The following is a 27432-nucleotide window of genomic DNA, read 5'->3' as shown; positions in this document are numbered from 1 at the left end:
CATAGGGGTGCATAAACCTCTTTGGATTGTTGATTTCAGGTTAGTTGGATAGATTCCCAGTAGTGGGATGGCTGGATCATAGGGCATCTCTATTTTTAATTCTTTGAGGAATCTCCATACCATTTTCCATAGAGGCTGCATCAGTTTGCATTCCCACCAGCTGTGTATGAGGGTTCCTGTTTCTCCACATCCTCTCCAACATTTGTTGTTTTTTGTATTGGTGATTATAGCCATTCTAACGGGCGTGAGGTGATATCTTAGTGTTGTTTTGATTTGCATTTCCCTGATAATTAATGATGTTGAACATCTTTTCATGTGCCTATTCCCATCCAATAACTTTTGCTTACACCTGATTCTCCAGATCTGGGTTAATGAGAACCTTTAGCTGCAAGGGAGAATGGGAAATGTAGTTTCTGTTCTTTTGTGTGTGTTTTTTTTTTCCCCAAGCACATGATTGTCCACAACAAAATTGGGGAGCTATTCATAAGGCAAGTGGGGGGAGGGCAGCTAGCAATTCTCCTCTGCAGCTCCCAAATTCCAGAGTCAGAGAGTTACTGATCTCACACTGTTGACTCAGAGACAATTCCTAGACCCATGATTACTGACCATCTTTGGAAGAAGCCTATATCAGGATAGGTAAGAGAATGACAGAGGGACTGACCAACTATGGAGAAGAGCCAAAATAAAGCAAGACTAAACACTCTCCCAGGCTGATTGACCTTTACCTTGGGAGGGAGCCAAAAAGTCAATAAGCAATTCTTTAAAAAAAAAAAAAGGCACATTAACAAATGCCCCAGTTTGTAAACAAGGACACAATTCTCTTCTTTTCTCTTTTCTCCATTCTTTATATAAATGGAATTAGTTCTATAATGAAATAAGTTCTCTAAGAGGCAAAGCCTAGTGGCAGATCATCTGTTGTCAGCATGAAAAGATCTAATGGGTCCAATTCATTTCCAAAATGACGCTCAGCTATCTCATCTAACAGACACACACACACACACACACACACGCACACTCATAGAGACTTCCATTTATGACATCCTCGTAGATACATATCACCAGATAATCGTTAACTCAGATATATGTCCATTTGAATAACCTCATTTGCTAAAACATGTCGCACATGATTCTTTGGTCTTAAATGCAAGCTACTTCTCTAGGTACACCAATTCTTTAAGATTCATTTCAGAGACTAGGGAACCAGACACTGAAAAATCTCCATACCCAAAGACAAGCATCCAAGTTTATAAATACGCCCATTTATTTACTCCAGAAGACAGAATCTTGGCATATATTGATTACATTTTGATCCACAGAAAACTCTCAGGAGATGTGAACTTCTTGTTCTACTACTAGCTAACTGTGCTGTTTGGAGCAATTCAGTTAGCCTTTCTGAATCATTCCTCATCTTTAGAAGAATGGGATTGGTATGAGTGTTTCCTCAAAGTTCTAAGATCCTATGATTTTGGAGATTCTTATATTCAATTAGCATTTGTTCAATGTCTGCTATGTGCCAGGTGCTATTCTATGCACTGTGGACACGGTATAGTCTAGTAATTACAATGGGGAAGGATTTCAAGTCAATTAAAGGAGAAGGTAAATAAAATACCTGGAATAAATTTAACCAAAAAGGTGAAAGACTTGCACGCTGAAAACTACAAAACATTGCTGAAAGAAATTTAAGACCTAAATGAGTGGAAAGATATCCCATGTTCATGGATAGCAAGACTTAACATTAAGATGGCAATAGTACCCAAAACAATCTACAGATTCAACACAATCTCTATCAAAACCCCAACCACCCTCTTTGCAGAAATGGAAAAGCCAATCTTCAAATTCATATCGAATTGCAAGGGGCCCTGAAGAGCCAAAACAATCTTAAAAAGAAGAACAAAATCAGAGGACTCACATTTCCTGATTTCAAAACTTACTACAAAGCTACAGTAATCAAATCAATGTGGTACTGGCATAAAGATAGACATATGGACCAATGGAGAAAAACTGAGAGTTCAGAGCCAGCCCTGATGGCTTAGTGGTTAAAGTTAGGCACTCTCTGCTTTGGCAGCCCAGGTTTGGTTCCCAGGCATGGAACCACACCACTCGTCTGTCAGTAGCCATGCTGTGGCGGTGGCTCACATAGAAGAACTAGAAGAACTTACAACTAGAATATACAACTCTGTGCTGGGGCTTCGGGGAGAGATAAAAAAGAGAGAGAGAGGAAGATTGGCAACAGATGTTAGCTCAGAGCGAATCTTTCTGAGCAAAAAAAATAATGTAATTAAAAAAAAATTGAGAGTTCAGAAATAAACCCATACATCTATGGCCAATTGATTTTTGACAAGGGTGCCAACTCCATTTAATAGGAAAAGAGCAGTCTCTTCAACAAATGGGGCTGGGACAACTGGATTTCCACATGCAAAAGAATGAAGTTGAACCCCTACCTCACATGATATACAAAAATCAACTCAAAATCGGTCAGTGACCTAAATGTAAGAGCTGAAACCATAAAACTCTTAGAAGAAAATATAGGGGTAAATATGCATGACCTGGGATTTGGCAGTGGATTCTGAGATATGACACTAAAATCATGGGCAACAAAAGAAAAAACAGATAAATTGGATTTCATCAAAATTAAAAACTTTTGTGCATCAAAGGATATTATCAAGTTAGTGTAAATCCAACCTATGGGATGGGAGAATATAGTTGCAAATCATATATCTGATAAAGAATTAATATCCAGAATACATAAAGAACACCTATAACTCAACAACAAAAAAACAAACAACCCAATTAAAAAATGGGCAAACAACTTGAATAGACATTTCTCCAAAGAAGATATATAGATGGCCAATAAGCACATGAAAAGATGCTCAGCATTACTTATCATTAGGGAAATGCAAATCAAAATCACAATGAGACACCACTTCACATCCATTAGCCTGGCTATTATAAAATCAATAAATAAATAACAAATATTGGTGAGGATGTGGAGAAATTGGAACCTCATCTACTGTTGATGGTAATGTAAAATGGTGCAGCCACTATGGAAACAGTTTGGTGGTTCTTTAAAAAGCTAAACATAAAATTACTATATGACTCAGCAATTCCACTCCTAGGTATACACCTAAAAGAATTAAAAACACGGACTTGAACAGATACTTGTATGCCAATGTTCATTGCAGCATTATTCATAATAGCTAAAAAGTAAAAACAACCCAAGTGTTGATCAACAAATGAATGGAGAAACAAAATGTGGTGTATACACATAATGGAATATTTTTCAACCATAAAAAGGAATGAAATTCTGATACATGCTCCAACATGGATGAACCTTGAAAACATTATGCTAAGTGAAGTAAGCCAGACACAAAAAGGACAATTATTATATGACTCCACTTATATGAAATATCTAGAATAGGCAGATTTATAGAGACAGAAAGTAGATTAGAGGTTATCAGGGATTGATAGAAGAGAGAATAGGGAGTTATTGCTTAATGGTTACAGAGTTTCTGTTTGGATGTTAAAAAATTTTGGGAACAGGTAGTGGTGATTGTTTGCCCAACATTGTGAATGTAATTAATGCCACCGAACTGTACACTTAAAATTGGTTAAAATCGGGGGGCTGGCCCGGTGGCATAGCAGTTAAGGTCACACGTTATACTTTGGTGGCCCAGGGTTCACTGATTTAGATCCTGGGTGCGGCCCTACTCACCACCCATCAAGCCATGCTGAGGCAGCATCCCATATAGAAGAGCTACACCTCTACAACTATGATACACAACTATGTGCTGGGGCTTAGGGGAGAAAAAAAGAGAAAAAACATCAGTTAAAATGGTAAATTTTATGTTACACATATTTTACCACAATAAAAATTTTTCCAAAAAACTGAGAGAGTAACACTGGTAGGCAGGGAGATTTGGAGACAGGTGATCATATTTTATAGGAAGTTATAGGCTATGCCTTGAGACGCACATACAGATGTATACAGATGCAGACTTACACATACATAAACACAACCCAGGTACCTAAACACAGATACCCAAATAAACACAAGAGTTACATACTACTTAGTATGTACATACCTACGTACATACAATCTGCACTTTATGTATAAAGATGGTTGATTTAAACCACCATCAAGATTCAACCATCCACTCAGTATGGGTGCACACATCTACACATTACGTCATGTAACAATATAGCCACACAGGTTAACAAAAGAACCCGTTAACCTAAAGAAAAGCGTGTTCTAGAGGTGAAGGGAAACAAATGCCTACACGCACACAAAGACATCCCACAGGTCACCACGATGCATGATATAACAGTGAAAGGGTTCAAGGGCATGTAAATGGGTTCACTGATTGGTAGGTGGGAGAATCAGGGCAGTGAGCAGACGTAAGTGTTGGAGGCTTGATGTCCTGTGGAAAGGAGGAGATTGGAGGATGGGTGAGATGCGTGAGAGGGAAGAGTGGGAAGATGAGTGGGTGTTAACATCACACAGAAAACACCACACAGCTTCTTTGTCAGAGTGATTCAAAACAAAATAAGCTTGAGTTGCCAAATTTTACTCTTTTTTCTCACCTGTTACTATCTGATCTCTGGTTATCAGAGAACAAGCTGTAGACTCAGTTACCTTTATAATTGTGCTAGCCCCTCCCAGGGGTCCCAACATCTTCTAGGGTAGTTCTCCGGTGAGATTGGTGAGCTTCTTTCTCTGTCTTCTTTCTGCCCAATACAGTGAACCCACCTCCACACACAGTCTGAGTTCAGCTGTGGAAAAGTGCCATGCCCGCTGGCAGCCAGCTAGGGCCGTGGTTGAGGAGGGAAGCCCCAGACTGACTGAGGTCTTTTTACCGACGGTCAGCTGAGGAAGTGAGGGGTGGGAACGGTGAGTCAGGAGGAAAAGGTCAGCATTGAGAGCTGGCGCTCAAAGAGAGTAGCCAATGATGAGGAGACAGCTAAGATCTCCAAGAGGAGCCGCAACATTGAGGCGTGAGTGCAAGGCTTCCTCCAGAACACACCTTTTACGTTGGTCCTGGTGTCCTCTGTGGTGGTGAAAAGCGTACCTTAGCAAGAGAGTTGCTTATGGCACTACTTAGCTGGCTACCAGGGAAATCACAAGGAGGCAGAAGGTCTGCCACCAGTATCTTTCCCGGGCCTTTTCACCTCAACACTGGCACTTTATTTCCTACCCCTCAGGCACTAATTCCTTCCACCTCCTATTAAAATCCTAAATGATTATTAGAGTTAACATCTTTTCCTTCTCTGTTAGGAAAGAGAATTCTCAATTTATTACTAATCAATAAAATCAGAATGAATTACATACAATTATCATTTCCTCTTTTTCAACCTGCTTTGGAAAACCAAAAAACAGCCTAGGCTGGTATAAGATGTTATAACTTAGCAAACAAGGTGACGTCTTGGTGTGTTCTGTTTTTTTCTGAGGTTCATAATAATTATCTGAAGAGCGTATACTGATTGAATAAAAGTTGGTCTTTTAATAGAGAACCAAGATTGGCTTTGATTTTTGATTGTAGGTGATAGCTTTTTAAAAGTGCGCTACTTTGAATTCGTTTTTAAATGAGTAAAACTGCTATAATTTTAACAGGTATTAAATGAAATGTGGGGCGTGTGTTTGTGTGTGTATAGGTGACAGAGATGTATGATTTTGCTGAGTGAAGTCTGCAGTTCATAAAATCACTATTCTTAACATAGCAATTAAAAATGTTTTTATCTTTCAGCTGCTATAAATACATTTTACAAGTTATTTGAACTATAAAGGATATTGATTCTTAGACAAAATTATTGTGTTCTGGCACTTCGCTTACTTTGAATTCGGTTGTAGTGGAAAAATTATTCTGTCTTTGGAGATAATTTAACTTTTGTAAGCATGCATGCATGGATAATTCCAAAATGAATAGTGAGCCTAAAAAGCCGAAACCTCTTCTGACAGCAGCTTGACTTATTCTGGAAGAAATTAAGCTAAGATAAATATCAGAAGTATGTGCCCTTTCTTAGGTATAACACCGACTCGAGACAAATATTCTTGACAGACCGGACCGTCAGAGAAAGGATTCTGAGTGTCTTTGCGTGTGATTTGCATATAACTCACATGCCTACACAAAATATCACAAGCCAGCTGCCTCTGCAGGTTTCCTACTCAGAGGAAAGAAAGCAGGCCATTGTCAGAGTGAGGGAGGTGAGGAATGAGGAGCAGCAGCTATGCATGGACTCTACAATTTGCTTAAGTCCCGCACTGAGATAAGGCACTCGAAACAAAGAACTTGGCTCCCCCACCCACTCCCACCCCAGCATCTGGGACTCCTCCAGGTGCTCAGGCAAGGGAGCCATCTGGAAGACAGAGCCAGTGTGGGGAACCAGGTGGTAGTTTTTTGTTTGTTCTTTGAGATGCCTATGGATTAAAAGTCTGTGTTTCTGTTTTAAACATTACGAGTTTTTGTTTTTTGCTTTAAAATAAAAAATAAATTTCTTTTTTAGAAAAATAACATTTGTTTATATAAAAAATTAAAAAACATAGATAAGCAAAAAAATTGTGTATGTATAAAATAGTTTACAAACCTGTATGTCTAGAATATTCCCATTTTGGTCTCTTAGACATCTCTAGACATAGAGATTTGTAAGCTGATATTTTTACATAATGTATAAGGAACATTGTTTGATATTGCTAAATAGATGTCTATGACGTCATTTATGGCCACATGATATTTTATTAGAAGTGGCATTATTAATTCACCTTCAATTGCTGGACAGTTATATCATGAAGGTGTTTCACCATTATTAGCAAAATTATGATAAATATACTTGTTCATGTATCTGTTTATATTACCTGTTTATTTCCCTAGGATAAAATTCTAGAAGTAGAATTGTTGACTATACTCTTTTTAAGGTTTTTGATTCATATAGACAAATTTCCCTTCAGTAAAGTTGTATCAGTTTACAGTCCAACCAGCTGAGTGTCATCATGTTCATTTCTGTACACTCTCAACAAAGCAGGATGTTAACATTCTTAAAAATTTTTTAAAGAATGTTTTAAAAGGAAATAAAATGGAGAAATTGCAGAGAAGTAACATGTAAGTATAAATGAAGGAAACAAGAACAAGGCAATGGAAATGATATTCTTTTCCCCAGATACATTCAACTCTAGTCAGATTCCTTCCTTTTCTTCTCCTCTTTTATTTATTTATTTATTTTGATCATGTGAGGGACATTGTGGTAGAGTCAGTCACCCAACCTATTTCTTTTCCTCCCATGCACACAGCTGAACTGCATTTCCCAGGCTCCCTTGGAGTTAAGTGTGATGAGTTCTGGCCAACAGAGTGTGGTGGAAACGATATACGCTATTTCTAAGCCTGGCCTCTGATTCTCCCACTTTTCTCTTCCCTTGTCTGTCTATCTGATGCATGGAAACCTACAGAGGGTGGGGAGCTGGCCTGGTGACATAGTCGTTAAGTTCGCGTGCTCCACTTCAGCAGCCCAGGGTTCGCAGGTTCACGCAGGCAGGGTGTGGACCTACAGACCACTCATCAAGCCATGCTGTGGCAGCATCCCACATGCAAAATAGAGGAGGATGGGCACAGATGTTAGCTCAGGGCCAGTCTTCCTCAGCAAAAAGAGGAACATTGGCAACAGATGTTAGCTCAGGGCCAATCTTCCTCACAAAAATAAAAAAAGGAAAAGGAAAAAAGAAACCTACAGAGGACTCTGAAACCCTGGAAGACGGCAGAGTCGCAGGAAGGAGGAGCCCACATCCTTGAATCACCTCCTGGGAGGCCACTGATCAAATACCCACACTGAACTGTTACATATGCAATTAATAAATTCTATAGTCTTAAACCACTGGGATTATAGAAAAAACTATAAAATTCAGATAAACAAAAGAAAAAATTACCCAGAATTCCAGAGACCAGAGATAACTAATTGTTACAGAAATTAGTCTACCCTGACAAATCTAGGCATGTTGCTGCTTTTAGTCAGCGCAAATTGGAATTAAAGTTAAAAAATTAGGGCTTGGTATTATTTTCTCTTTTAAAATCATCTTCCTCCTTCTTGAATAACTTGTGAGGAAAATAATAAGCTATTACGTATACAGTAATTATCTTATGTATAGAAAACTGTGTTTATGTGTAAGGTATATTCTTCTCTGCATACATCTCACACTCAAATATTCATGCCAAAGGAGTAGAAAATTGACATAAGTAAATAACTTCATATCATTCATTTGATTTTGGATGATGTCAGCTTGTGTCAAAAATGCACAATTAGGTTTAGGGGAGAGATTAGTCTAACCAATCATTCCATCTGTTCCCCAAATTTCTCAGCTCCTTTGAAGTTAGGAATACCATGTGATTAGCTGTGGCCAATGAAATGTGAGCAGAAGCCACAGATGTTCTCTTGGGCAGAGGTAGTGAAAAGCCCATCTGAGATCTTCCTGTCTCTCCTTCGCTACTGCAGTGACCCAGGAGCTGGTGTAGCCACAAGATGGCAGAGCCTCCATCATCCTGGTCCTTGAGTAAGACTACCTCCCCATCTCTAACAGATATGAAGCATGAATAAGAATTAAACCTGGGGCCAGCCCCATGGTGTAGTGGTTAGGTTCGGCGGGTGCTCTGCTTTGGTGGCCCAGGGTTTGTGGGTGCAGATCCCAGGCACAGACCTACACCACTTGTCAGCCATGCTGTGGCAGTGACCCACATACAAAATAGAGGCAGATGTTAGCTCAGGGCTTATCTTCCTCAAGCAAAATAAGAGGAAGATTGGCAAGATGTTAGCTCAGGAACCTTCCTCACCAAAAAAAAAAGACTTAAACTTTCCTCACCAAAAAAAAAAAAAGAATTAAACCTTTCTCGTGTTAGGCCACTGGGATTTCAGATTATTTGGGTAACTGTAACATAAGCCTATCTTGTCCTGATTAATACAAGGCTCACACATTCTCTGGATTTTGTTCATGCTCCACATCAACAGCTCCAAACCTCGTGAAGTCTCAAAGCTGCCATTAATCATCCTCAGACTGGTTACATGGGATTTGACTTCCTAGCTATTGAAGGAAAAGGTGAGGTAAAAAATCAGAATTTAGAATAGAGAGGTAAGAGCTCCCTTCTGTGAGTGCAGGAGTGTTCTTACTAAAGCAAATAAGAGACAAGTGTAGTTGTTTTGGATTTTTCCAGGCCCAAAGTAGCTTATGAAGTAAATTTATAGCATGCTTACATTGCTTACAGTATGTAAGCATGATAAGCATGTAAGAACCAGTAATGGTGTATAGACACAAAAGGTAGTAATGACAAAGAATGAGTCGGGTCTCTTGCCCTGCTAGGCAAGTGTATTGCATCACTTATTCTCCACCAGTCAATAATGAGAAGTGACGTATGGCAAGGAGTGGAGAAGTTAGTTCGCAGAGAGGGAATATGAAATGAAGCACAGACCCTTTGCTCCTTTAGTGTGTAATGGCTCTAAATGAATTCTCCTTAAATCCACAAATGATACTTTCCTATTGTATCTGAATATTTATAATGAGCATATATTATTTTTACAATTAGAAAAAAGCATTTCTACTTTGGGAAAAAGACCACTGTTGGTGAATGGAGAATTAGTAATTGTTTCCTCCATTGACACGTGTGTAATAGCTCCTGGCACAAACAGTGCTCATCAGCTTCCTTAACTTTCATTCAAGGGCGGAGTTCCTTGAGGGAGATGTGGTTGCAACTCTAGAAGCAAGCACAGTGGGGAGGCACATCATAGAGGCTCAGATAGGCGAGTTGCATATTGAATGATTCGACCTACCCTGTGCATATTGGTCCATCATCTCTCTCATTCTGGGGTCATTTGCTTTAGTTTCAAGTGATATTCCAAGTAGCTCTGTGGGCTCTGGACTTGCCCATAAATTCACACTTGCAGGAGTCCAGAGATGCAATCCTGGAATCTCCAAAAACAGTGAGAACTGTGAATTTCTTGTTAAATGGATTCTCTTTGCATAGACTCCACTTCACCGGCATCATTATTTACCCAGGTAAAACCAGGTGAGTTTTGATATATCGCCAATTCCCTATCTTTTAACACTTTTGTATTGCCCATTACTGCATGTAGGTAAGTAAGTATACCAGAAATCATCTTGTTTTAGCTGTAGAAAAAAATTCTTCTTATCCTCTTACCCATTTTAGCTCCTTTTTCCTTGGCAAGTTATTTGCTGTCATGTCTTAGTCTAAGAACAGCTGAAGGTCATTTTCTAAATAACAACTGCAACCAATTTATCTCAATTTTCTCATTTCAAAAAGTTTTGACTACCAGGAATGTAAGATAGGGTTTCATTTGTGATAATTATCAAATTTCAAATAAGTGGTAAATGAAAATTGCCTGGTGTTGTGTAAGGAGGGGTAATTTAAACTCTTTGTGGGAAGCAATTGGTATTTTAAATAAGCCTGTCTGTAGACATTGTTTGTCTAAAAACTGTTTTAAAGGGCTCCATGAAGCTCTATGCTTTTAAATTTATTTTACTATTATTGTCATTTTACTAGCTACAGAACTGCAGCCATCTATCTCTGGCTGTCTCTTTCTGACACCCACAGATGTATCCACCCACACACTCACCCCCGCAAACCTACACTCTGACTCACATTCAGAATGATTGTCAAAAAATCCCCACTCCCTGGCTAACTAAAGTGTTCCTTTTAAACACATGCTACTTGTTTGATCTATTTCCATGCATCTGTGAATCAGCTGAGTCTTGTCTGATCAACACAGTAGACTAGAGCTTACATGTATGTTTTTTCCATAGGGATTTGGCAAACCTGATACATATTCAACAATATTGAGATCATAAAAGCCTGGTAAGCTGTTTTTTACTCACAACACTTCTGACACCAAAGGTGTGGGTTTTTTCCTCACACCAACCAATTTTCCAACTCTCTGGACACCAACTGGGTGTCCTACAATTCAATTCTGACACTAACTACCAGGGTTAGCATAGACCCCACAGGCTAAGAGCTCATTACCACTTCAGATGCCAATCACAAGTCCAAGGCCACCCCTACTTCTAACCAAAAGGCTGATAAATAAATGACAAATAGGATATGTTGGAGTATATGAGGAAGCCATTTGGTGTAAAACTAATTCGGCCTGCACTTTTTTTTCCAAAAGGGCCCAACGTAGCCGTTGAGCATGCATTGCATATCTGCTTTAAGTATTTACTGTGTCCCAAAGACAAGAACAATGTCCTTAAAGATAAGGATATGACTTCCCCCACATTGGCATTTCCTTAAGGATAAGCATCTTTCCCTAAACCAAGGATTGATTGCTGACCTGCTGCACTCACCTTGTGACCACCCATCTTGAGACCACAGACCTGCTGTGTTCACCAAATTGCTGTGCCAGCAAAGCAATCTCATGACTATTGTAAAAGGTACATTCCAATCATATGTGATACGTGCTCCTTGATGGTATATAACCACTCTGTACACCCCACTTTTTTGGAGTGCTCCATTCCTTTGTGGAAGGACTCTCCTGGGCTATATGGTCCTCAGAATTGGCTCATAATAAACTCACCCCAATTTTGATTTATAGATTGGTTATGGGTTATTTGCATCAACAAACCTATAAATTGGGCGTTCCCATGACCCCCTTTTCAGGTTCCATAATTTGTTAGAATGGCCCACAGACCTCAGAAACAGTTTACTTGCTATCACCAGTTTATTACAAAGGATACAATTCAGGAAGAGCCAAATGGAAGAGATGCATTGGGCAAGATATAGGGTAGGGTGAAAGGGCGCAGAGCTTCCATGCTCTCTCCAGGTATATCACCCTCCCAACACTTTGATCTGTTCACCAACCAGGAAGCTCCCTGAACTTCATTGTTTAGGGGTTTTTATGGAGGTTCCATTACATAGAGGTGATTGATCAAATCATTAATTATAGGCGATTAACTCAATCTCCAGTGGGGTGGGGCTTAAAGTTGTAACTCTCTAATCACAAGGTTGGTTGCTCTGGCAACCAGCCTTCATCCTGATGCTATCTAGGGGTCCACTAAGAGTCATCTCATTAACATATACAACTCAGGTATGGTTGAAAGGGGCATATTATGAATAACAAAAGATGTTATTCATTTTACCAGGAAATTTTAAGCGTTTTAGAAGATCTGTGTCAGCAACCAGAGACAAAGACCAAATATATACTTATCACACCTAGGAACATTTACTATAAATGACTCTTTGGTTATCCAAATGCTAGCAGTTGTTTCTAATTTAAAATGTAATTTTAGAACTGGCAACATGTCCAGGGCTATCATTCTAATTAGCCTGAAGAATGCGACTAACTCCAATTCAATATCGCATGCATCTGCCTGGACAACCATTGAGCAATTTCATGAGGGAAGGAAGAAATGATGCAACTCATTTTATTAAATGACACCAGAGCAACATTTCATTTCTCTTTTCACCAGTGGCATCTATATCTGAAACATAGGTGGGATCCAGATAGAAAGGATAAGACTGAAGCCTCCAAATAAATGCACTGAAGGTTTTGTTTTGTTTTGTTTTTTTGGTAACATTGCTTGTAGGAGTGACCCTTGAGCATTCACTCTATGCCTATTTAATTTTATTTTACATAGACTATTAACAAGTTTATTTATGTGACTTACCAACCAGTCAGCTGCTTAGGAGCATCAAGTTAAAACAACAAATTCAAAAGAGAGGCTGCTAAAGATAGGCAGAATTCTGTCAGTGTGAAATGACAGCTGACAATCTCATAGCAAAGCAGGCAGCAGAAAATTTGTGATGGGTAAATGAAAAGTCTGAGGACATTCAGTGTAGGAATAAGCCATTCAGTACACTCCAGGACTGCTTGAGAATATCATTGCTTTGTGGCACAGGGAATTGAGTTTCATAATGATGATAATGAATCATTCAAAGAAAGCTCAATTTGGTTCTGTTTGAGAGGTCAGTGGTATGTAACCCATTTGTTTATAGAGAAATAGTTTTAAGTAAATTTTTAAAAGTAATACATATTAGTTATTTAAAAATTCATTTTTTTATAGAAGAGCATAAAGAGACAAGTTAAAAATTCCACTTACCCGCCCCTCCGCCTTCAGTCACACTCCACAGAGGTCCTTTTATTGTCTATGGTTAATTTTTTCATTTAACATTTTGGTACGTAATAGAGGAAACTCCAGAAATCTAGGAAATTCAGTAATTTGAAGAACTCGTTTTCTCATGATCTTGGCTAAAGAAAGCAGGGCTATATCTATAACCATGGTGCCCATACACTCATCTGGTCTGGATGTTTTTACTACAGAAATAAATAACATCAGCCTCAAATATGGAGATCAAAGATGATATTATCTCTCCTTGATACTAGCCTCTGAACTACATCTCGTTATAGCCACTCTCCTAAGTACTTCCCATTGGTTTCTTGGACAAAAGACAAAATTCTAAAAGAGTGTTGCTGCTTTGTTCAATAATGAGTTGATGCCTGGGTGGCTCCAATGTCCTTTTTAAAACATGCAAACAAACCTAAGAACCCTGTAGCGGGTCACAGAAAAAGGGCAGGCAGCTTGGTTTAGCAGGAGGGCTGGCATCTTGGCCCGATCACCCCCTAACCCCCTGGTTCCTTTTCAAATTGAGATCAGATGGAAAAACACCAACCTTCCACCACTACCGTCACCTCACCTTCAGACGCAGCTTCTAACAGGAGCTGATTTCCCATAGGCCCCAAATCAGTCTGAGTCATGGGCTCTAGGGTCCCAAATGAGGCCCTGATAAGTCTAAGCAGGAATCTGATGTGTGCCAAAAATATCTGTCAGGGGGGCTGGCCCGGTGCCCTAGTGGTTAAGTTCACATGTGTGCTTGCTCCTGCGGCCCGGGGTTCACAGGTTCAGATCACTGGCATGGAACTACGCACCGCTCATCAAGCCATCCTGTGGCGGCATCTCATATACAAAATAGAGAAAGATGGGCACAGATGTTAGCTCAGGGCTAATCTTCCTCAGTAAAAAGAGGAAGATTGGCAATGGATGTTAGCTCAGGGCTGATCTTCCTCACCAAAAAAAAAAAAAAGAAAGAAAATCTGTCAGAATGAAACAACTGTTTTTCATTTGCTTGAGGGATAAAGAAGGATGTTTAAAACAATAGGCAACATTGAGGTACAGAATTTAAATATATGCTTATCCCATTGAGGTAAAAGTTTTCTCAGCAAGAAGCAAATTTCCATTTTTATCTACTCTTTTCTTGTAACCTCTATTTGTGTAGATTTCAATTGAAACATATCTATAGGAAACTTAGAATTTTCACGAGTAACACATGAATTTTTGATGCATTCAAAATACAGATTGGGCTGAGGTTACCAAAATCGAGTCACATTTCAAAATAAGAAGGACTGTGAGTCAGAATAATCCTATCAATTATAGCAACCCCGTTTCTGAAAGGCTTAGAGCCTGGGTCAGCCTCCACGGTAGCAAAGCAATGTTTTATCAAAATGGTGTAATTTGGAATGGGTGGCAATACATTAACCCCTCCTCCCAAGAGTTCCACAATGTTTTTTTAACACGTTTATAAACATTTGCTTTTGTGCCATTTTAGGGGGAGCTTTCCATACAAACATTTGGCTTCCAATGAGTCATCCCAGTCTGGTTCACACCCAAAAGTTTCCTGCTTGGCTATCAGTGAATATTGGGCTCAATAACCACCTTATTTCTCTAACTGGCTTGAATGAAGATAGAAAATGTGGCAGAGGGAGAAAGACATATTCAGACAAATATAAGAACACCCTTATTTCCCTACAAGAGTTTGACAAATACACACCAATACCCTAACTACCATTTAAGCTTAGCTTAATGCCAGGATTATACTGGATTTGTATTTGGCCTTTTAAAAAACATCTGGAGTATTACCTGATGTTGTTATATTTTTCTAGTCATCATGTGTATTTACTAGCTAAATAGTAGGACATCCCAGAATTCAAATTCCTGATATGAAATTTTACTTTTACTGTTGTAATTACAGTCACGGGATCCCAAAACTATCCATTAAAAGCAACTGGAATAATAAATCACCCTTCTGCCATATTGAAATTGAAGAGAATGAGGGTCCTTAGCTAAGATTTTGTCTTTCCTGAGCTAGAATCTCAAAACTTTTCTTTATGCAAATAAGGAAGCAACAGTTATGAAGCATACTAGCTAGCAATTAATCCCTCTGTACTTCCATTTCCAAAGGGCAAAATTTGGAAGTTGAAGTGGGACAGTATGTATCTTGAGGGGAAGATGTCAATATGAAAAAAAAGAAGCTAAAATTGTTGTGCATAATAATGTGAACTACAGATTTAAAAAAAAATACCTAGCTTGCAAATTATATGGTAGGTAGAATATACTATTTATTCCTCTTTAATGGATTAGAGGAAGAATTGCAAACTCAGGGTCCTTATACGTTGAACTGCACTCTATGCACCCCATCATACTCTGTTGCATATTACATATTAAATGCTTAGAAATGATTTTTGTTCTCTCTTACCTCCCAAAAACACTATTCCCATTTTTCTTGAAATGTATACTGCTCTCTGTCTACATTTCATTCTTTCCAATTTTATATGGACTTGCATGTAAAAACTGTACCACTTGCTTCTTAACTTTACTTTAAGAAAAATGGTCCTATTTATACATTGATGAATGGCAATTGTCACTTAGCCTTAGTGTGAAAGAGACAATAAGGAGTGGTGAGGACTGTAATAAAGTAGAAGAGCACATGCCTGATCTGAAATGAGCATTCACTTCTAAGCACCAGTAAAAATTGCAATAGCCAGATCTTTCAATTTTTCAAGAGAAAGCCTGAAAGAATTTAAATATTTTATGACTAATTCAATGCTTTAAAAACACGCAATTCCATTCTCAGAGACCAAAAACACCAATAATTACCACTGGAAAATGTCGGAGATTAAATATATGCACTTCAACCCACATTTAGGGAGGAGAGAGATGAAGACGGGGCTGAGAACCTTGGAGTGGTGTCCCCATGGTCTGCCTTCCACCTCTCAGCCCACCAACAACAGACACTGTTCCATGGACACTTGAGGTACCAGTGGTCACTCTGATCCTCTTGTGGAAACCTTTCCCTAATTTGCTCCAGAGTGAATGCTTCACACTTGAATTCATACTTGCTGGGAGAGATGGAAAAATCTTAGGGGCAATTATAACAATAACAATAATGAACTTATGTTGAGACTCAGTCAATATTTACTCTTTCACACAACAAATATTTGCTGAATGCCTGCTTTGTGCTAGAACTATAATGTTTCTGTGATGTGTTAGGCACTTTTTAGGCAATGGAAATAAATCAGTTTAAAAAAAGACAAAAATGCCTACTCTTGTAGAAATTATATTCATTGGGAGACAGATAATAAATAAAATGAATAAGTATAATATATGTTAAGTTAGATAGGGATAAACGCTACAGAGAAAACTAAAGTAGGTCATTTCTCTGGTTCCCCAATGTGAAATGGATATACTTGGCAACTGGCAGAACCTCCACATTGATTCCTTGTACTGTGGGATAAAAGCTATATTAGTGGGGGAGACCAAGTGGAATATGTGAAACTGATTTGCTCCCTCACCAAGATAGTGAATTAAAAAAAATATATATATGTATGTATATATATATACATACATATATATATACACACACACATATAATCTCACATCTTGAGGGAAATGACAGAGATTAGTGTTACTCTTTAAGACCTAAGTAATGCAGGGCGGTAGTCCTCAATTATCCCCATTTAATTCACTAGTCTAGCCCTTACAAAAGTGTCTTATGCTGGGGAATAAGAAACTCAACCAAACAGTTGCCCTTCTTGCAGTTGCTATGCCAGACGTAATATCTCTGCTGGAACAGATTCATATAGCCTCAGGTACCTTGCGTTGATTAGCAAATGCATTCATTTCCATTCCTATTAAGGAAAGGAAACAGACACATGTGAATGACACAAACATTTACAATCTTGACCAGAGTTAATTCTTTTGCCCTTTGTCATAATATAACCCAAAGGAACCTGGACTGCCTGGACATTCTGCATATCATCACAATGATTCACTATATTAATGATATCATGTGTGGTGGTTTTCAAGTATGCCCACAAATTCTTTGATATTTCTTCCTTCAAGAGGTAGAGCTTAATTCCTATCTCCTTGAGTGTGGGCTGGACTTAGTGACTTGCTTCTAACAGGTAGAATATTGCCAAAGTGATGACGTATGACTTCTAAGACATTACAGCTTCATTCCTCACTCTCTCTTGGATCACTTGCTATGAGGGAATACGGGTACCATGTGATAAGGACACTGAAGCAACCCTACAGAGAGATTCATGTGGAAAGGAACTGAGGCCTCCTGCCAAAAGCCATTAAAATGAGCCATCTTGGAAGCAGATGCTCTAGCCTCAATCAAGCCTTGAGATGACTGCAACCCTGGACAGCATCTTGCCTATAGCCTCATGGGAGACCTTGAGCCAGAATCACCCAGCTAAGCCACTCATGAATTCCTGACCTACAGAAACTGTGAGATAATAAACATTTACTGTTTTAAGCTGCTGTGTTTGGGGATAATTTGTAACAGAACAACAGATAACTATTACATCAGGTTAATCAGAACAGACGATTAAGAAGTGGCAAGAATGTTGGAGGCCTTGGTAAGACACATATGCTCTAGAAGGTAAAAGATAAATTCTAAGAAGATTCAGAGGTTCTCCACATCAGTGTCTAGTGGTCTGGGACACGCCGGGCATCCTACTATTAAGAAGCAACATAACGCTAGTGGGCTTTTTGGGTTCTGGAGTCAGCATATTCAACACTTGGAAAAATACTGCACTGAACCATTTGTTGAATGACATGGAAGGATGCCAGTTTGGAGTGTGGTTCAGAGCAGGAAAAAGCTCTGAAGAAGTCTCAGGCTATGGCACAAGCAGCCCTGCTACTTAGGCCATACTGCCTGGCAGACATATGCCAGGTATCTGTAGGTATCTGTGGTAGGAAAAGGCATTTTGTGAAGTTTACAGCAAGCCCTAGTAAGAGAATCACCATGTAGACTATAAAGTTCTGGTACAATGCTATGCCATCTGTAGCAGAGACCATTCAAAAAATAGTTCCTAGTGTTCTACTGGGCCCTGGTAGAGACAGATCACCTGATCTTGGGACATCCAGTGACCATGCAGCCAGAACTGTTCACCATGAGATATGTTCTGTCAGATCCACTAAGTCGTAAGGTTATGTGAGCCAAGCAGAAGTCCAGAGTAAGATGGAAGTGATACATCTAGGATTGAGCCTGAGCAGGGCCAGGGGACAAGTAAGCTGCATGAGTAGGTAGCTCAGACTCCTGTGTCATCCATCACTATGGCACCATTGCCTCTCCCTCAGCTTACACTTATGGTTGTTTTGGAGGAAGGGGAGCGGGGACAGTGAGGTTCCCTTATGATCAGTTCATGGAAAAGAAAAAAATCTGTGATTAGTACACAAATGGGTCAGTTCGGTGTGTGTTGAAGCCAGAAATGGACCACTACACTATAGCCCCATTCAAAGATGACCCTAGAAGACAACAGTGAAGGGAAACTCTCCCAAGGCGAAGAGCTTTGGTGGTACACCTGGTCATCTACTTTGTGTGGAAAGAATAGTAGCCTGAAATAAAGATATATAGGACTCATGTCAGTGATGAATAGTGTGCCTGCTTCATTAGGGCTTTGGAAGGAGAAAGACTGGAAAATTGGGAACAAGCAGGTTTAGGGAAGAGGCACGTGGATGGACCTATGGGAGTCCATTCCTCCAGCTGCTGGAAATATTGCAGGACTCCCCTCCAGAATATATAAAAAACCCTTCACATCTCAATTATAAGGAAAGAAACAACCCAACTTTAAAATGGGTAAAAGATTTGAACAGACGCTTTATCAAAAAAGATATACAGGTGACAAATAACCACATGAAAAGATTTTCAACATCATTAGTCATTAGGGAAACACAAATTAAAACTAAAATGAAACACTATTTCACAGTTATAAGGATAGCTGAAATGAGAAAGACTGAGCACGCTGTACACCTAAAACTAGTACAATGTTATATATCAATGATATCTCAATTTTAAAAAATTTAAAAAAAAAGACTGAGCACATCAAGTGTTGGTGAAGGTGCGGAGGAACTGGAACTCTCATACACTTCTGTTGAGAATGTAAAATACTTGGGAAACAATTTGGCAGTTTCTTTAAAAGTTAAACATACACTCACTGTATATGATCCAGCCATTTCACCTCTAGTTTATCCAAGAGAAAAGGAAGCATATGTCTACATAAAGACATTTATATATGTATATGTCTATGTAAAGACCCACATATATAGAGTCTTATAGAAGCTTTATTTGTAACAACCCCAAACTGGAAACAACCCAAATGTCAATCACAGATAAATAAATAAACAAATTTTGGTTTATCAATCTAATGGAACACTACTCAGCAGTCAAAATAAATGAACTCTAGAGTCACACAACAACATGTATGAATCTCAAATTAATTATGCTGAGTAAAGTAGCCAGACCAAAAAAGAGGACATACTGTGTGATTCTATTTATTTAAAATTCTAGAAAATGTAAATTAAGCTATAGGGACAGAAAGCAGATTAGTGGTTGCCTGGTGACAGAGTGGTGGGTGGGAGGGAAAGAAGGAGGAATTACAAAGGTGCATAAAGGAATCTTTTGGGAATATACTCACTAATTTACCAAATTGTACACTTTAAATATGTATAGTTTAGTGAATGTCCTTATACTTCAATTAAGCTGTTAAAAGAAAAAAAGATTAAATCTCATGCCAAAGACGTCCAATACCTGACCCTCAGGATCAAAGACCATAATCTGGGAATGGTATTCTCACTGTAACTCACAAGGAAGTGACCTAAATCAATCCAGGGAGCTTAGATTACCTGGAGGTCAGGCCAGTGTGGCTGGTTGTTGAGAGTTTTAAGTCAAGAGATAAACAGGTAGTATTCACTCATTCATCAAAAAAAAAAAAAAATTTTGTGTGTGTGTGTGTATGTGTGTGTAAAATCTACTGTGTGGTGCCAGGTATTATGCCAGGATCTGGAGACACAGGGTTGAATCAGATATAAATCCTGCCCTTAAGGAAGTCAAGATCATGAACCAGGTAAATGGAGCTTTTTAAGTCTGAAACCACACAGAAGCATGTGACGGTCTGATAGGATGAGCTATGCGTGTGGTAAGGTCAGACCCAAATCAGGCAGAACAGCGGTTGGGCACTGAGGTAGAGCTACATCTGGGAGGTATCTCTGAGGATCCAGGTTCTGGCCCATTGACATCCAAGCTTGAGCCATTCAGCAAGGGTCATAGGCAGGGGCAGACTCTCTGACAAGGGGTGGGTAGGGTAGTTGCCCCCAAATATATCTGTACAGTGAGCCAAAGAATGATAGGAAGCATGGATGGAAATGGTCAACATGCAGAATACTGAAGAAACTGGCTGGCTTAGAATGGAAAGTCCATAGTAGAGAAGAGAGAAAAATGCTGTGCCAGGGAACAGTGTGGGAGGAGTGGATTCAGATTGAAATCTGAGGAGCTCTTAAAACCCAGTCTGAACAAGTGGAGCTCAGTGCATGTCAGGCAGTGGGCACAGATGAGGAACAGAAAAGGGTCTTCCTCAGTGTAGTGAGGAGTGCAGCCAGATCAGAAGATGGATGAGAATCCTTTTTGGTGGCTATGAACCCAGGATGCATAGCCAGGGACTCAAAGCCAATCAGAGGAATAGATTCAAAATAGTCAGGGCCACTGTTTGATTAAATGCCGGGGTGAAGAGCCAGTCCTTGCTTACCAGCAGGGAGACAGACGACCTTAGAGGATTGAAAATCAAGGGGCTTTTGACAAGGAGCCTAGGAGAAGAAGGTATCCAGGTCAGGGCAGAAATTGGTGCCTATGGGATGTTGATGGGAGATGCTCAGGTGCGTGTTGTGGGGGCCAAGTTAGGAGAGCTAAAAGCCAAAGATTAGAGACAACTTTAGAAAAGCGATTAGGAAACACAGGGACTAGAGTTGGTCAGAGAGAAACAAGAAGTGCACCAACAGATCTCCCAAGGACACAGGCTGCCCTTGAGATTGCTCAGGAACTCTGACTCTGCCCGTTAAGTCATATCCCTACAGAGTCAGACGTCATTACTACCAAATTATTGAGGGCCTTGGCAGGTAGGCATAGGAATTTAGACGTGAAAGATGGGCACTAGGAACCACTGCAAGCTTTGAAGCAAGAGCACAACAAATGAAAAGGATCAATCTGTCAAATTGGACAGAGGACAAGACAGCTTGTCAAGGAAGGCCAGCTTGGAGGCTACTGCAGCCACTCAGGAGTTATATGGTGAAGGCGGCAGCTGTGAAGAGCACCACAAATAGAGAAAAAGGAGGAGCTGTCAAAGAGTTAGGAGAGGAAGTCAGATTGCAGGAGATTAGGAAGGGGATGAGCTCATTTCCTCTATTTGGTAGATTGTAACAACAGCCACAACTATAGCTGGATAGCCATGTGATAAGGCAAATATAGTAAAATGTTAGTTGAAGAAAATAGGTGGTGGGTATGGCAGTGTTCACTGTACAATGCTTTTAAATTTTTTGTATGTTTGAAAATTTACACAATAAAATGGCAAGAAAAAATGGCCAAAAATTATTCCCCTTCTTCTATCTGTGCCCTTGCAATATGATTTTACACATTCTCCCATCAAGAAGTGGACTCTTTTCCAACCTGTGAATCTGGGTTGGCCATGCAACTTGATTTGGCCAATGGGACATTAGCAAATATGACATATACAGAGGCTTGAAAAGTGCTTGGGAATTGGAACTTATCATTTTTCTGATCTTGGGAACCCTGCAACTACCATCATATAAATGATCTTGGGCTAGCCTGTTGGATGATGATAGACACATGGCCCAGTTACCCCCATCACTTCATCCAACAACCAGCCAACCACAGGACACATTCGTGGAACCATTGACTGCCAGCTGATCACAGAGGCATGACCGACACTGCTGAGAGCAAAACTGCCCAGTTGAGCCCATCCCAAATTGGTAACCCACAGAATTGTGAGCAAATAATTGACTGCTGTTTTAAGCCACTAAGTTTTGAGGAAATTTGCTATGCAGCAAAAGCATACATTCTACTCAGTGTCCCTTTGACTCCATTCCAAGGGAGCTCTATGCTGAGGATACCCTGTCTGTCTTTGACTGGATCTGAAAATTCTCAGGGAGAGGTCAGTGGTATCTGGGGGTAGGGGGTGGATGACATGGGATGGGAACAGTGTGACATGAGGAGAGGATGACAAGGGGGTGGAGCAAGTGTGACATGAGGGCAAATGTCAATGTGACATAGGGGAGGGCTCAGCGTGTTAGGTGAGGGGGCTCTGTAGCTCATAGAGGAGGGAGTTTATTTTTAAGTTGAGGGCTGGTAAACGTCAGGCAGAAAGGTGGAGATCAACCACATTAAGTGAGGACAAGTGAGTAAACCTAAGGGAACTGGGGGCTGAAGTATTACTGGAGACAGTGGATTAAGGCAGGCAGGATTGGCCAGGTGAGATTTCTCTTTTCTAATAAAGGAGAGCAAAACTCTTGGTTTACACCTACATCCCTCTTGGGGTCAGTCATCTCACTTTAGAGAAATTTCCCAGACTACAGTGGGAGAGCAGACACTCTAGAGAGATGGGGTCTGGATGTCTTTCCTTCCTCGATGCCATCCTCCCTTAGTTCAGAACACCTTGCTCCCTTGACCCTCCCCACCCCTCCTTGTGATTTCTCCCTTTGCAAAGCTTCCAGGAGATCAGGCTGGTTGGCAGTTCACTTCCTTCCCAGGTCTTCTCCGTGGAAAAGGGTGTGGAGACAGCAGATATGAACTGCCTCCTTCTAGTCCTCACCATTCTGACAGTGACTGGTGAGTTCAGGTTCCTGTTTTGGCTTAAAATTTTGAAAAGGTCATATTGGAGGAAAGTGTAAGAAATGGGTGTAGATAAGAGGAGTGGAGAGATCATCTGTTAGAAAGATAAGAATCGAGGACCCCAGGGATTGGCATCTAGAACACTCAGAGATATCTAGAGCCCACTGATTTTCCTCTGGCTCCGTGGGCACGAGAGAAGATTCAGACTGAGAAAATGAGACTTGACAGAATGGATAGTGGATAGTTGGCAAAAAAATGTGATTTTTCTCTATAGCTAGGAAGGGAGATTGAAGAAAAGGGAAAAGAATCAAGAGGAAGGAAGGAGAGGAGGCATGAGTAAGGGAAGGATACAAATACAGAGGGAAGTCTAAGGGAAAATTAACAGAAAGATCCTGAAATCGTTCATAAATATCAATAACACTTTGACCATTTCAAAGCACTGCCACATAAAACGTTTCAGACTTCCATCCTCTGGAACATCTGCCCTTGTCTCTAAGATCCTGCCTTCCTTTCCCCTGTCTGGCAGCAACAACAACGATAATCGTAACAGCAACACCAGCACAAGCAAAATCAGTCCCGCAATTCAATCACATGAACATCAAAACTATACCAACCTTTTTGGTTTTCCTGAACTCAAAATATGAGCCTTGTTTGGGGACCATGATCCACAAGCAATGGGTTCTCACCGCAGCCCACTGCTTCTTACCGTGAGTGATGGGGGTCCTGGAAGGAGAGGTGTTTCCCCTTAGTCACTAGGATTGCTTGGGGCGGGGCCTGAGGCTCAGCCCTAAAGAGACTTGCACAGGGGCTCTCAAACCTGAGAAGTGGTGGGAAGGAGACAGGAAATAGACGTAGGCAGTTATTCCTGGGTTAGATCCCTGAGTTAGATTCCTTGGTGGGATGATGTAGACAGAGAGAATTAGTGAAGAAGAGGACCAGGGGATGAACCAGTAGGGAAGGAAAGCCTCCATACAATGCGGTAACCATCCAAGAATTATGGAACTGCAACGGAAATTGCTCATTTGCCAGACAAGGTGATAGAGGTCTTGGCAAGTTATGGAAGGAACTCATGCAAAGTCACAAAGCAAGTTAGGGAGAGAAAGAGTGCAAGATTAATAAAAGAATATCTCCTTCTTCTACTAATTCTTTATGGTCTGTTCCAGATTTCTTAAGATAGACATTGCTGCTTCAAAAGAAGAGAGTTTCCAAAACATGACAGGGAACTTAAGACCCATGCTTACCGTCCAACACCCAAATTTCACCCGGGTTTCTGCTGAGCATGACTTCATGCTCAGCAAGCTGAACCATCCCCTAAAGCTCAATGATCAGGTGAAGCTGGCGGTTCTGCCCAATACCACAGATGACAGAAGAGGGGACAAGTGCACTGTCTCTGGCTGGGGCTGGGCATGGAAGAATTCCAGTGAGTGAGCCTCAAGATAGACCCTTAGTGCTCCTTGACTACCCACTCAAAGACGATTATCATATAACTGTTGTTATAGATCATGCGAGCTGGAAGGGACCTGAAAACTTACATAACTTAGCCTCTAATTTTATTCATGTGAAAATTGAGGCCCAAACTGATGACACGATGTACCCAGGGGTGACATGGCTATTTATGGCTGGAGGTCTCTGGAATCTAGTGTTCTTGCCTCATTCCTCACCCAGGTGAAGGTGAAAGGGTGTCTGGGTAAGGAATGGGTTGGAGGGTAATCCCACTGGTGATGCTGAGTGCGGCTCATTCATTAGAAACTTACAGACAAGCATCCACAAATAAAAGCATGCACGCACAAGCCCAAGACATGCAGTTTACAACCCTGGAACCAGACTTTGGTTTTCTCATTTCCTCATCTTCTTTCTCCTTGTTCGGTTCCTTTGCATTTTGGTTTTTTCTTTCATTGAATGATGGAGAGGTTAATAACAGAAAAGAGGGAGGGAAGGAGAGAAGAAAGGGAGATGGATATATGAAGGATCAAAGAGAAACAAAGCCTCTCTCTGTCTCTGTCTCTGTGTGTGTGTGTGTGTGTGTGTGTGTGTGTGTGCGTGCCCTCAGACACAGCCCCTGATGTCCACATAAACCAGACTGTCTTTTGGTTCTCTAATAAATATTGCCAAGAGTCCTCTATAAGACAAATTCCTGTGAAAATCACAGAGAACATGCTCTGTGCGGGATCATCTCTGAAGAGCACACACTCGTGTAAGGTAACTCTTTTCCCTCTGCTCCTCCTAACTTTGGTCTGGGGCGTTGTTTCGGGGTCCACATTTCTCCCTCCTCTCAATCCAATTTCTTGTCTCTACATCCAAGAAGAGATCAAGGTAAATAGGGTCCAGGAAGGAATAAGTGTCTTCCTTCCAATCGTGAATGAATTTAGATGTCAAGCTGGAAACACGTCAGTGTTCTCATTTCTCTATGGCTTCCTCTGATGCGGCCTAGGGTGAGTGGTGGGATGGGCCCAAGATGGCCATCAGACATTTCTCCCAGCCCTTATTACCTGAACATTTCTATTCTTTGCCCTTCAGGTAGGACCTTAGTACTAGATCATCTTTGTTTTGACTACCCTGCCTGAACCATCTCTCGTCTTTCTAACAGGAAATAGCTGCTGCCCCAATCCTGTGCCAAAATCAGCTCCATGGGATCCTATCCTGGACAGAAGGGTGCATTCTGAGAGGTGATATTGGCTACTACACCAAGGTTTCCCGCTATACAGACTGGATCCTCAAAGTCATCCATACCAACTGAATTCTCTCTTCCCTTTCCCAGTGGCCTCAGAACTGGGTCTACCATCCTTGACCCTGCCTTTCCCTCCAGCCTCAGAACAAATGGGAATAGAGTCTTTGGCTGTAAGAAGTTTTCTGTTCCTTCTGTTCTCTTGACTTCTCTTATCCTTTCTCAGTCTCAGCCTGATGATCATCACAGGATTCGAGCTGGATAATATTCTCATAAATGGAGTAACCTCTCACCACTCCTTTCCTCTCTTCCAACTACCTACTTACCTGCCATGGTTTCCTCAGACTTTTCTGGAGCTGTTCTCCCCCCACCATCCTTCAGAGGACATATGGGCCTCAGGAATGTGACAGTGAGATTGTGGGCACCAGTAGGGTGACTCCTTTGTCTGACATCACTTAGTGCTGAGTCAGGCTTCAGCCTGTGCCCTTTCACCCCGTCATATCTAATAAGGCTGCAGTAAATCCTGGGATGTTAAATAGGCTGCTGGCAATATAATTGTTATAAATGGAGGCTAGAATTTTATGACAGCAAGAACTATAGGGGTTTTCAAAAAGGGTTAGGAGATGAAGCAGGAGACCGAGGGGGAGAGGAGTTAAATGGGTCAGACCACCAATAGGAAAAGAGGGATGATCTCCTGAGAGATCTTTCCTAGTGCTAAGCACAGAAAAATCTAAGATAGATGGCTAGAAAGAGAATACTAGAAAACAACAGGGAAATACTGACACCTAGGCAAGTATAACTGTGTGTGTGTGAGTGTGCATATGCACACATTTGCGTATATAGATTGGAGGCGGGTGTGCACAGAATAATCTCACTGAACCAACCAAAATCCTTCCTACACCAATTGCCAATTCAGCTGATTTTCTTCAAACTCTGCTTCACCTGCTCTTGTCCTACCTTTATAAATTATTAAATTTTTAAAAACCTAAAATATCTTCTATATGTTTATTATAACATTTTACTTTGAAATTGTTTAAGATGAGACGCCACAAAAAATGTTACACAGAGTTTCTGTGTACTCAATATTGCCCCAATGATAATGTCTTCTAAAACCATATAAAATGTCAAAACCAGGAAATTCACAGTGGTACAGTGTTGCTTTCTCAGATGCAGATCTTATTTGAATTTCACCAGTCTTTCTGTGCATACACTCCTTTTAGGGGGTGAAATTTGAAATCTTGTCACGTGTGTGGATTCCTGTAACCATCACCACAGTCGGAATCCAGAACTGTTCCATCACCAGAAAGAAACTTCTTTGTGTTACACTTCAATAGTCACACTCTCTTCCAACCCTAACTCCTTGCAAACACTGATCTGTTCTCCAACACTATAATTCTGTCACTTTGAGAATGCAGTCCATATGATCTCACTGCTCGTTTTTTCACTCGTGATGTTCCAGGTATCCTTTCATTATTTCCTTTCTGTCTGAAGAACTTCATTTAGCCATTCTTTTAGAGCAAGTCTGCTGGTGACAAATTCTCTCAGCGTTTCGTCACCTTCTTTCCTGAAGGATATTTTTTACTAGAGAAAGAATTCTGGGTTGACAATGATTTTTTTTTCAGGACTTGGAAAATGTTTGCCTCTTCCTTCTGTCCTTCAAGTTTCTTAGGGGAAATCTGCTGTCATTTAAATCATTGTGCCCTAATCAGTGACACGTTGTTTCCCTCGGGCTCTGACTGCTTTCAAAAGTTTTTCTTTGTCTTTCATTTTCAAAAGTTTGATTATGATGTGTCTGGATGTGAATTCCTTAAAGCTTATTCTGTTTGG

General features: G+C 40.4%; 1 protein-coding gene across 1 annotated transcript; it reads left to right on the top strand.

Annotated features, from left to right (window-relative positions):
• Positions 1–561: 561 nt before the first annotated feature.
• LOC131410464 (serine protease 58-like) lies at positions 562–25677 on the top strand (the record flags this gene model as incomplete). Its single annotated transcript, XM_058548597.1, has 5 exons — positions 562–634; positions 23464–23647; positions 24104–24360; positions 24991–25139; positions 25528–25677. Coding segments are annotated over 5 exons (813 nt in total), but the record flags the coding sequence as incomplete, so codon positions are not given.
• Between the last annotated feature and the right edge of the window lie 1755 nt (positions 25678–27432).

This window comes from Diceros bicornis, chromosome 10 (assembly GCF_020826845.1).
Source record: "Diceros bicornis minor isolate mBicDic1 chromosome 10, mDicBic1.mat.cur, whole genome shotgun sequence".
Classification (NCBI taxonomy): domain Eukaryota; kingdom Metazoa; phylum Chordata; class Mammalia; order Perissodactyla; family Rhinocerotidae; genus Diceros; species Diceros bicornis.
The sequence above is the reverse complement of the archived record's forward strand: the minus strand, read 5'-3'. Positions and strand labels throughout refer to the sequence as shown.